This window comes from Cannabis sativa, chromosome 6 (genome assembly GCF_029168945.1).
Source record: "Cannabis sativa cultivar Pink pepper isolate KNU-18-1 chromosome 6, ASM2916894v1, whole genome shotgun sequence".
NCBI classification, from domain to species: Eukaryota; Viridiplantae; Streptophyta; class Magnoliopsida; order Rosales; family Cannabaceae; genus Cannabis; species Cannabis sativa.
The window spans coordinates 27,081,900-27,094,476 of NC_083606.1; the positions used below are offsets into that span (position 1 = coordinate 27,081,900).

The 12,577-nt window shown below is 34.2% G+C and overlaps 1 protein-coding gene across 1 annotated transcript; it reads left to right on the plus strand.

Moving 5' to 3' along the window:
• The first annotated feature begins 7,016 nt into the window (after positions 1-7,016).
• LOC115724933 (protein CHLORORESPIRATORY REDUCTION 41, chloroplastic) lies at positions 7,017-7,977 on the plus strand. The gene has a single exon (XM_030654310.2). The coding sequence runs from the start codon at positions 7,245-7,247 to the stop codon at positions 7,875-7,877; it is 633 nt and encodes a 210-aa protein (XP_030510170.1). The 5' UTR covers positions 7,017-7,244; the 3' UTR covers positions 7,878-7,977.
• The last annotated feature ends 4,600 nt before the right edge of the window (positions 7,978-12,577 follow it).

The following is a 12,577-nucleotide window of genomic DNA, read 5'->3' on the forward strand; positions in this document are numbered from 1 at the left end:
ACAACCTATATGCATCTAAACATAAAGTAAACATATAGGCTCACACAGGCACACAGATTTGGATGGATCCTATCATGTTACTAGGTCATACACAGATGAAAGAAGAATGTAAAATTTACTTGTTACAAATTATTTACTTGACCTATTGACCATTGAACCATGTGTTAAAATCAGATTATTGGATCTGTCAACAAGTTAACCATGACAATTTAGATCAAGCAATAATAGGTTCTATAAAACTTATAAACAAGCTAAAACACATACTCCTGCAACAAGTTGAATTGGATAGTTGGACGTAGGATTTATTTAATTTTAAATTAATTAATTAAAAAAATCAAAAATAATAAATAAATAAAAAATATTTTCGGTTTTTAAATTCAAATAAAAAAAAATTAAAATTAAAACCTACAATTTTGAAAATTAGGTTTAACTAACCTACATATCATTTCAAAAAAAATTTGCTAACCATCTTTTAAATTTCATGTTCTTTTATAAATTAAATATTCAATAAAATAAAATGATAATAAATATCCTTTTCTGATTTTATAATTTAATTTAAATAAAAAATAACAAAAATTTAAAAGTTAGCAAAATATCTTATTTCTATTCAAAATATCATAATTATAGTAATCTTAGTTTAAATTTAAATAAGGTCAAAAAATTTAAAATAGAATAATTTTAAAAAAAAAAAATATTAATATCTGACCTTAAATTTTTTTAAAAAAAAGATTAAATAATCAAATTTAAAAAACATAAGATAAAAAATTAAGCAAAAAGATAGATTTTTACCTATTTTCAAGTTTAAATTACACAAATATCTTAAATTAATTTTAAAAAATCTAATTAATTTATTTCTGATAATTAGATTTGAAATATGAAAAGTAAAAAATCAAAACACAAAACTACACAAAAAATCAGAAGTTGATTCCATGAAATAGCATGAAAAATCGAAGAAAACGAAGAAAATTGTAAGTGGTACGGACAGTATGCATTGCATAAATGCATATTGTCCACACGCATGAGATGGGGGGACTGACCGAGGAAGCACGGTGCAGGAGGCTGCATGCAGCCTCTCCGCGCGCGCCCAAGGTCGGATTCAGACAGACGCCCATGTCTTGACCGAGAAAACTCGGACACAAGGCTGTCCGAAGCCCACGCGTCCGAGGAATGAGGCTCATTCGCGCGTGTGCATGTGGGTGATGACACCTTAATTTTTCCGATTTTCAAAAATTCACAACTAATTCAAATAAAATCGAAATTAAGTTCTGTAAAAAAGTGAATTGTTTAATTTTTTTCAAACTATCCAACAAAAATAATTCCAGAAACAAAAATTCAATTATTTTTCATAAAATTTCACAAGCATCAATCAATCATCATATAACACACAGATCAACATGAAACCATCCAAATCACACACAAATCGTTTTAAGTCCAAATTTCTTGAAAGTAAATCAGTTACCATGGCTCTGAGGCCAGTTGTTGGAATTATTTTACTAGGATCTTAGATTTACTAACAAGTATGTTGTTTAACATCCTAAATATGAACTTCTAAAACGATAATAAACACATATAAAGTTTAGGAAACCTTACATTGGGTGCAGCGGTATAATATGTCTCCTTCCACTCAGATTTCTAACCCTTGTATCTTTTCTGTCGCAGAGTATCACCAAGATCTGAGTCTGAATGTCCTTCTCTTCAATTTGGATTCTTCACAATCTTCCAGACTATGATTGAGATACCACTTGATGTGTGTGGGCACTACTCTATCACTCAAGGTTTTCAAAAATTAGAAGAAGAAGAGAGAGAGAGGGGGGGGGGGGGTCGGCTATAGAAGGATAGTGAGAGGCTCAATTTTTCTGATTTTCAATCTCTTGAATCCCCTGTTAAGTGTGAGCCATCACTATCTATTTATAGGTATCCACTAGGTTTAGGTTAGTAATTATTTGACATTAAAATAATGAAAAATATTACTTGGAAAAAACCTCTCCAAGTGGCCGGTCATTGAGTTAATGGGCCCCACTTGGTATTTTGCAATTTTGACAATTTTCATTTCTATTTTCTCAAAAACGCAAATTTTCCAATTCTAACCATTTAAATGCCAAAACTAATTATTTAATAACTAAAATAAATTATTAAATAATATTGTCATTTAATATAATTATTAATTAGACATTTAACGTCTCTTAATTAATAAATAAAACCTAAAATCTCTTTTCTTCATAATTTTGCCCTTGATTAGTAAAAATTCATAAACTAGGCATAGTCTAATTTTAGAATTATAATTGCTTAATCAAAGTCAATTATCTGAGTCTTACAAGCAGTATGGTCTCAACTAGAATGGGGACCATGGACCTATATTACTGAGCTTCCAATAAGCTGAACCGAATTTACCAAGTAAATTCCTTAACTTATTAATTCCTTGTTGCATCCACTCTTAGAACTTAGAATTGCACTCTCAGTTATATAGAACGCTCTATATGTTCCACCATATATATACGCTATCACATTTAACCATCGTTATAATCTCAATTGATCAAAGATCCTCTATACAGATGATTTACACCGAGTAGGGATAAATTTATCGTTTCACCCCTCAATGTATTTTGCTCCTTAAAACACTTAGCTACCTGTAAATGATGTTTTAGTGAACTAAAATATAATCACTGAAACAAGAGCTTTTCCATTTACCTCTATTTAGCTAAGCTCGAAGGAAATCATCACTTGACTTCTAAATACCTATAGAAGCTATAAATTACATATTTATGTTTAGCGCTCCCACTCAATCATACTATCATGTTCCCAAAATGTACGTATCACCCTGACCCAAAAGTAAGCTTAACTAACAAATCAAAGAACATGAATAGCACTCCTGAGATTGAACCTAAGCATATCAGGATTAAGATCTTTTGATCTAAGATCAACTAGTGATATTGTCTTGGAAAGATACAACGGTAAGTATTATAATATCTTAACTCAGATCAATATCAATCCATTCCAATGTATACTCCATACATTCAAAGCTAGTATACTTTGCCAATATTCTAGAAAGAACATAACACTTATGCAAAGTGTAAGTACACTTCCTCGCTGATTATCACATCAGTGTAAATCCAAAGCACTGATGAAACATGGACTTAGTCTTTCGAATCATATAATCACAATCACATTCCACTGTGTTGACATCACTGTAATTGTGAATGACTATATGTTCTGGACTTAACACATTTTGTACATATATTAAACCATAATCATGAAAACAACATGTAAACATAAGTGACTTCTAATCTCTTATTGATAACAAATCAGATTAGATTGTAATAGGTTTTATTTAGGACATAAAATCCCAACAGTAATTCCATTTGGGTCGTAAGAGGCATTTGGGCCTGTGCAATTTTTGGCCATTATAGGCATCTTCATGAGTTGGTCAGTGCTAGACTTGGGTGGAGGAATCACCATTGTTGGGGAGCTGATATCCGATTGTCGTGGCTCGTGGTGGACGAGGAACACGAGGAGCCCGAGTAGAATGGGGTGATTGTGACTGAATAGGTGTAATACCCAGAATTAAGAAATGGATTAGCAAAACCCTATCTAGATAATTATGTATAATGGAGAAATTATATTATTATATAGTTCAATATATGTGATTTATATGAATTTTAATATATTAAAGACCCCGTTGGTGAGCCAGGGGCATTTTGGTAATTATGACCCGAGAAGGGTAAAATGATGAAATTAATTTAATTACGTGCTTAATAGAACTATATTATTATATAGTATGCCTGTGTTGTCTTTTCAGGTGTGTTCTGACAGGTTAGCGCGGTATAGTCACAACCGGGAATTTGAAATGTAAATTGGATTGATTATTTGGCATTTTATTTGATGAATGATAATCTGAAAATTATTTGAAATTAATTGAGTATTGAAATGACTTATTTACCCTTGTGAGGGTGTAGGTGTGAATAATAAGCCATGAGGGCATTTTGGTCATTTGACCCCTATTTACTATGTTTGATTAAAATTAATTTTTGATGAAATGAAATGCAATTTTCTGGTTTTGCTTTCAATCTTGGCCGACCCTTCCCCTCTCTCAAACCCTCTCTTAATTTTCAATCTAAGTTGTGAGAAATAGCTTGATTTTGTGGTGGATTGTGAGGAAAAATTTGTTGGAAGCTTGGAGCTTGTTTGGGCAAGAGATTAAGGTAGCTTTCCATGATCTTAAACTTGTTTTAGCTGCTGAATTATTATGGGAAAAAGCATGAATTATGTGATGTTCTCTTGATATGCATGTGTTTGGATTTAAGGGTTTTCATGATATTATGTCTTTGTTCATGCTTGAAGGTTGTTGTGGGTGATTTTAGGTTGTGATATTATTGAAAATTATGAGTTAGAATGATTCTTTAGTTGATCTTTGCAGCTGTGAATTGGTGTAGAGTTTATCCTTGAACTCAAGCTCTTGTATGTGTATTCATGGAGGAATTTTGCTCAAAGTATTGAGCTTGTGTTTATCTTGCTTAAATCTGAATTTTTGATGTGTTTTAAATCCTTAATATTTGCTAGCTGCTGTAAGTGGATTAATTGTGAATTTGGTTGTGAAAAGCAAGCTTGAGTTCATGGAACTCAAGCTTGGTGCTTTAATGGCACTTTTTGATTTTTAGTGCAATTGTTGGGTTTAAGTTGTGGAATATGTTTATTATGACATATATTGATGCTCTGGAAAGTTTGGGAATGTTTGGGGATGATTTGAGTGAGTTTTGGGGGTTTAAAGATTGAGAAATTTCGTGTTCTTCGCCGGACAACCTAATTCGGTTGGAGTTCATCGGGAAATGCTGAAATTTGTTTTGGCCATAACTTTTGACTCGGGACTCCGTTTGGGACGTTCTTTATACCGTTGGAAAGCTCTTTTCGAGCTCTATGTGATTATCTGTATTTGAAATGCCATGAATTTATTTTATGAATGTGAAATCAGGGGTTAACCCTATTTGTGAAAATCTTAGATTGTGTGTGACTAGGATTACCGACACCTGGTCAGGAGCACCCGGGGATTTGGAATCTCTACTATTGTGGGACAACAGGTAAGACAGTGATTAGCACGTAGAGTATACGCAGTGGCGCTTATATTGAGAATGATATGCATGAATGTTTAAGTAACCGGGATTAGGGTTATTACCCTAATAGGAACGATCTAATAGCCTAGGGTTATTACCCTAGTGATATATGTGTATAAATGCCATGCCATGTTAATTGAAATGAGATTTAAGGATTATGTGCTCAAGGCATAATCAGGTTGGACTCGGTACTCATAACCGAGATGAACCACTTCTAAGGCCTTAATGTATTTAGACGTGTGAGAGTAACACGTGGGTCTACGTCATGTAGATTTAATTAGATGTGTGAGCGCAACACATAGGTCTACGCCACGTAGACATAAATGGGCATGATGAAATAATGATCAGGTCTGTGCTATACAGACATATGTGAATGAGCATAATATATTTGTTATGATTTATATTGTCTTGCTGGGCTTGGCTCACGGGTGCTCTACTGTGCAGGAAAGGGTAAGGCATTAGCTGATCAGCCATGAGTTTCAGGAGCAGGGCGAAGAATGTACATGTTCATGCCACTTCAGACCAAGCGGGTTATGGGTCTAACAGTGTTGACTTTTGTATTCTGTTTTGCCGCTTAGGTCGGCTAGTAAGAAAGAACTTGTAATAAGTTTGTAAATATTTTTGGGATCCCAACTATTTTGAAAAGTTTAAATATACTGCGCTATTTTAATTAGTAATCCCGATTAGGGGATTAGGGTTTTATAAGCATTTTGGGTAGCGTGCCTAATTATTTAGGGCGTTACAATAGGTGTATGAGAGGTTTGGGCATCAACGTCAGAGTGTTGAGATCCATCAACGTTGGAGGTCTCATTGACAGTGCCAGCTCTGGCTCGCACCATTAAAGAAGGAGAGAATCGAAAAAGACTTAGGATTTTTTTGTTTCTAAGCGTGTGATACCATATTATGACAAAAAAGGAAATCTTTTATTAATGAATTGTCTAATTAATTAATTAATTATAGTCAAGCCTTACTAGACAATTATTTTGGGTATAACTAATTATAATAATATACTTAATACATGTTGTACTTTTTTTTTTGGCCGAATTTTTGTTCTGTTAGGTTTTTTGACAAGGTTTTTAATGAGACAGTGCTTATGGACATCCAATGAGGAGCGTTATGAAATATTATATATATAGATGTCCAATTCACCCAAATGTTTTCTATCAATTACCATTAATTGTAATTACTATTCCTCTCCTTAAATTTCTTAATCTATAACTCGCATATTTGTATAAACTAGATTGATGTTACGTGCAATGCACATATAATTAGTTTTTTTTTTAATTAGGTTCAATTAGGTGATGTTAAGTACAATACACGTATGTTTATTTTTTTTTTAATAAGGTAATGTATTTTTTTTTTTAATTTTTGAAATAAAGTTTGAGATTTTGATCTTTAAGAAAAAAAAATTAGCTATTGCTACATTAGTGTGTCATTTGAATGCGATGTGATTATATATATATACGTATTTTTAAATTTTTTAATTTTTTTAATCAAGTAACGTATTTGATAATGCATAATATATTGTAATTTACTTTATCCTTAACTAAATTCACATAACCAAATATTTGAGTGTGTTTATATATAAGTGTGTGAATTGGTTTACCATAACTTAATCAAAAAAGAATCAATTCTTTACTTCAACTATTTCAATTTAAAATATAAAATAAATAATAATAAAGTTAGGTTAATAAAGTGCTAAAAAAATCTCTTTTTTCTCTTTCTCTATTTATTTATCTATTCTATCTTATGTTAAAATAATTATTTAATTATTATTAAATAAAAGAATAAATTATTTCATATATATAAAATAAATTTTTTTAAACACACTCGTAAAATGTGGATTATTTACTAGTTTATTATTATTTCTATATTTTTTTTCCTGGACATTTAAATTAGACCATATTATCATCACAATAGTTCTACTTCACTAATTTATTTAAAAAAAATAAGCAAAATGTAATGATAATGATATTTACAAAGATTTTTGTAGTATTGGATATAATTTTTTTTTCAGAAAAAATCTAGTTCTTTGAGTCCGCCGATAAAAATTTGGTTTGCAATATTTTATTTTTGTACTATACGAAACAACGGAAAGGATAAATATCGTTATCTTACTTTGGAAAATCAAGCTCAGCCATGGCTTCTACTTCCACTCTCCTTCGACTTCACTTCCACACTGTCCCTCTTCCTCTTCTTCCATCACCCAACCCATACACATCTCACTTTCGTCCCAAATTCTCCATCAAATGCAGTTCCACTCCTACCCCTGAACCCCTCGATCCCTCATTCCCCATTCCCAGTTCCAAAACCACCATTCCTCCCGAATCATTCCCCATCGAAAAGCGAAGGAGATCCGAGATTATCCAAGACCCGAAATCGCGAACCGAGCTGACGATACCGGAGCCCCCGAGTTTCGAGATCGGCTGGAAGAGGACGAAGGAGATTAAGCTGGAAAAGCCAAAAGGATATGTGATAGCGGATTTCTTGGAAAAGTTGGAGGGCTTGATGGGGAAGGAGTTCGGGTCGACGGAGCTTTTGGCGAAGGCGGGAGAGATTGTGACGGAGAGGGCGAGAGAGGAGGCGGAGGTGCTTAGAGAGAAGGGGGAAGTGGAAGAGAGGCTAATTACAGAGCTGTTTAGGGTTTTGAGGTTGATTGAGATGGATATGGCAATGGTGAAAGCGGCGGTTAAGGAAGAGACTCTGAATGAGAGACTTGAGCAAGCCAAGGCTAGGTGTAGGCAAGCTATTCTTGTTGCTTTGTCGTTTTGAATGCCATTGCGTGCAGTGAATAGTATAAAACAGGTTAGGAATTAAATTAACTGAATCAATCATTTTTTGCTTATGAAATCATATAAATATAAATATATATATTTCTTACCTATTATATAAACGGATTGTTGTTGTGCTTTTGAGAGAATACACCCAACAAAAATTTAATTTTAGAATTTCACAACATTATTATAATTGCATCTTTTCACCTCTTTTCTTGTTTAAACAATTCCATCTTTTCCTTGTAAAAAAAAGGCACCTCCCTCTTTCCTTGTAAAAAAAATGGCACCTTGGGAAATTTGATTTTTTATGCTTACATGTAGTTAAAAAATTTTTTCTAAACAAATAATAACTAATATTTGTAAAATATGACAATTTTTATGATATCCCTAAAATACCCCTATTTACATCACCCCATTTACACCATCGGACCACCCATCGGGCTACCCATCGGACCATCCATCGGGCCACCCCATCGGGCCACCATCGGACCACTCATCGGGCCACCCATCGGACCACCCATCGGACCAAATCTGCTACCAATTTTTTTTTTATGTTTTTGTACATACAAAAGTAGCATCAGGTGACCATCGGACCACCATCGGACTACCATCGGACCCCATCGGACTACCAATTTTTTTTTTTTTTATGTTTTTGCACTAAAAAAATGTATGGAAAATTTGAGAGGGGTATTTTTGGGTTTTAGATAAAGTGGTCATATATTTTCAATGATGATATGTATTAGTTTAGAAATAAAATATTAGGTATATGTAAGTATAGAAAATCAAATTTCCCCTTTCCATATTGTTAGAATTGAGGTAGATTTATCTTAAATTTAGGTGCCGTTTGATAATACTTTTGTTTTTTAATTTTTTAATCACAAAATGAAAGTAAAATTTTTATTTTTAAAAAATTTATTTTTGAAAAACAAAAATGCGTTCTGTAACTACTTTTGTTTTTCAATTTTAAAAACAGAAAACAAAAGTGTGTTCTGTAAAATTCATTTTTATTTTTATTTTTTGATTTTATTTAAGTTGGGTCTAGGTCCGCGGTCGGATTCGAGTTCAAGTCAAAAGTCGGGTTCAGCGCCAGGGTCGTGGGGAGGGGATTTGGGTACGGGTCTGGTCGTAATCCAAAAGATTGATTAAGAAAAAAAAAAACTGTTTAAAAAAATATTGAAAGTGATTTTTTTTTTTTTTTGCTTTTAAAATTTTGATTTCTAATTATAAAATTGAAAAGTAAAAACAGTTTTATAGAACATGTTTTTGAAAAATATTTTCACTTTTCTACTTTTAAAAACAGAAAATTGATTAAAAAAATGTTACAAAACGCCACCTTAATTAACAAATTCATCTTATATATAGTATTTTATTTTTAGACATTATAGGACTAACTTAATACATATTGACAAAGCATTTTTTGCTCTTCATAATTATTTAATGAATAACAATATACTGTTAAGTAAAATTTTAACATTTAGAATATTAATTGGAGATCATTCTCGTGCGGGCAAGGAGATCCTCATAAAGACGGTGGCTCAATCTTTACTAAATTATGCAATGAGTGTTTTTTTGTTACCGGTGGAGATTGGTAAAGACATTGAGTGTCAAATGGCAAATTTTTTGTGGAAATCATCCTTTGGGGGCAACAAGGGGATTAATTGGATGTCGTGGGATCGTATGTGTCGTCATAAAATTGTGGGTGGCATGGGTTTTTGTAACTTGCGTGATTTCAATCTTGCTCTTCTTGGAAAACAGGGATGGCGTCTACTTTCTAGGCCTCACTCTTTGGTTGCAAAAGTGTACAAAGCGCGTTATTTTCCAAATGAGAGTTTTCTCACAGCATAATTGGGAAACAATCTAAGTTTTATATGGAGGAGTATTTGGGAAACTCAGGATATCGTTCGGAAGGGCATAAGGTGGCAAGTGGGGGATGGCGGTTCAATCTCTGTCTTGGGTGATCCGTGGTTGCCTGATGTTGATAAACCGTATGTTCTTTCATCCCATCCAGGCTTGGAAGGGGTTAAAGTTTGTAGTCTCATGCGCTTGAATGAAAGATGTTGGGATATGGAGATTTTGCAGGACATGTTTGGGGATCGGGATATCAGATTGATCATTAAAATTCCTTTGCAAGTGTCCCCGTTGTCGGATCAATATTTTTGGCATATGGAGAATTCAGGCCTTTACACAGTCAAAAGCACGTACAGTCTTATCGAACAGAGCAAGGGGTTAATCTATGAGGACAGCTTCTCCATTTTTTGGAAGCACTTATGGGCATTGCGCATTCCTCCAAAGGTCAAGAATTTGATTTGGCGTGCAGGTATGCAGTGTCTTCCAACTATGTGTCAATTTCTTACTAAGCGGGTAGCAGTTAGTGCGGTAGTCCTATGTGTGAACTCGAGGAGGAGACTATCCTTCACTGCTTGTTTACTTGCCATCATGTGCATCCTTGTTGGGACAGGGTAGGGATAGGAACTCAGATATCTGATAATCATAATTTCTTATCCTGGATGGCTTTTCTTTTTGAGAAGTTAGAGGTTGATAAAAGGGGGATGGTTGCTACTCTTTTGTTGGGCTATATAAAATGCCGGAAATGAGCTAGTGTGGAAATAGAAAAGTGTAACACCCTAACTAGCATAGGCGTGTTTACGTGATTTTTAAACGTACTATGCAGCTCGTTGCTAATCAACGAGGTTTATGGAAATCGTGATTAATTAAAATTTTGCTTATTTAATTAAATACTTATAACATTTCATACAAAATACTTTGGGATCCCATTTACAAAATACTTTACAAAAAGTTTACTATTCATTACAAAATACTTGTCGTCCAGCGACTAACTACAGAAGCCCTGATGTCCCGAGGATCATACGCTCCAGGCCTAACCGCCCTGACATGTACAATCTTCATCGGCTCGTCCTCACGGTTCCTCAGCTTTGGCCTTGCCCTTACCTACACATAAACATAGCACTGTGAGTCGACAGACTCAGTAAGAAAAGCATAAATCACAAAACATACATAAATCTCGGGTTATGATCAGACGCCCATACCCCTGACCACAACCCTAATCCTTGTGTCCCACACGGTACTGAGTCTCGAACGTTCGTACGACGGTACTTTTGACAGAGTAACAGCCTATACTCGGTACACTGGTCATACTCCAGCCGCTAGTCATACTCTAGCCTTACCAATGTGTTACAGTATCAGCCTATACTCGATACGCTAGTCATACTCTAGCTGCTAGTCATACTCTTGCCTTACCGATGTGATACAGTCAAACTGTACAGTACCATCGACCATAATATCAGCCTATACTCGGTACGCTAGTCATACTCTAGCCGTACCGATGTGATACTGTCGGATGGTACGAAGCCAACATACATATCTAATGTAATCTAACAGGCTTCCTAACATGCACGCTAAACATGTAAATACATATGCATTCTGTTATACTAATCTTACCTCGATTCCGAATTCAGGTGTGCCGGTCAACCTGAGTGGAACGAACTGCTCGGTGAATTACAGGCTCCTAAACCATAATAATCACAACACTGATAAGTCACACGCTAAATCACTTCCCGGGGACTTAAACTAGAAACTAAAAGTTTCCCTATCGATAAAAAGCATGGCAATACCCTAAGCAACACAAAAATGGGAAGAACTAGGGTTCCCAATTTTTCCCCAACCGGTAGACCGATTCTACAACCGGTAGACCGGTTCTACAACCGGTAGACCGTTTCTACAACCGGAATTCCGGTTCTAGGAGGAACCCAAAAGACCAACCGGAATTTCGGTTTTCACAGCCTATACTGAACCGAAATTCCGGTTCAGTGCAGGAAACTTAAAAAATTCATTTCTCATGCAATTCAATCCCAAACCATATCAAACCTTCCAGACCTGTTCTAAATACCCCAAAGAACATTCTCAAAGCATCAAAACAACCCAGTAAGCACAGATACAAAAAATGCCATTAAAGCTCCAAGCTTTGAGTTCAAAACTCAAGCTTGGCTAAACCCCACTAACATGCATCTAAACCAGCTTGAATCTACTCAAATATGCATAACTAAGTCTCTGAAAACAACAGCAAACAACTACAAACAGCACAGCAACAGATTTATCATTTCACCATAAAAATCCTAAGTTTTGAGTTAAAATTCCAAACTTGAACAAAACAACTAGCATGCATCACAACCTATTCTATTGAACTCCATTAAACATATATAAATTACAGAAAACAACCCATAAACCCAGCAGCAACAACATCAAATTACTAAGCATGCAACTTACAAACTTTTATTAAAATTCAAGAAATTTAGAAGAAAGCTATAAGAATCTTACCAACAATATGAGATCACTAAATCTTGAGAAACTAGCTTGAATTACCAAAGAAAACCCAAGATTTTTTGCTGCTCAAAGAGGGCCGAAAGAGAGAGAGCTAGAGAGAAAAATAGAATTTTACTTTTTCTTTGATTTTTTTCCAATTTTGAATAAATGACAAAATGCATAACCTTTCTTTATTTCAGCTAACATAACATCAAGTAATTCAATTATTTCATAACTCTAAGTCCACTAAAGGACAAAAGCTTATGGGGTAAAATGACTATTTTGCCCCTCCCACACTAAAAGGATTAAAAGACACTAAAGGGTATTTTCAGAAAACTCTAAATTCCCAACTAATCTCGACATTCCCAATGTCTAAAT

Coding starts and splice junctions, on each gene's coding strand:
- LOC115724933 (XM_030654310.2), top strand. CDS start 7,245: ATGGCTTCTACTTCCACTCTCCTTCGACTTCACTTCCACACTGTCCCT.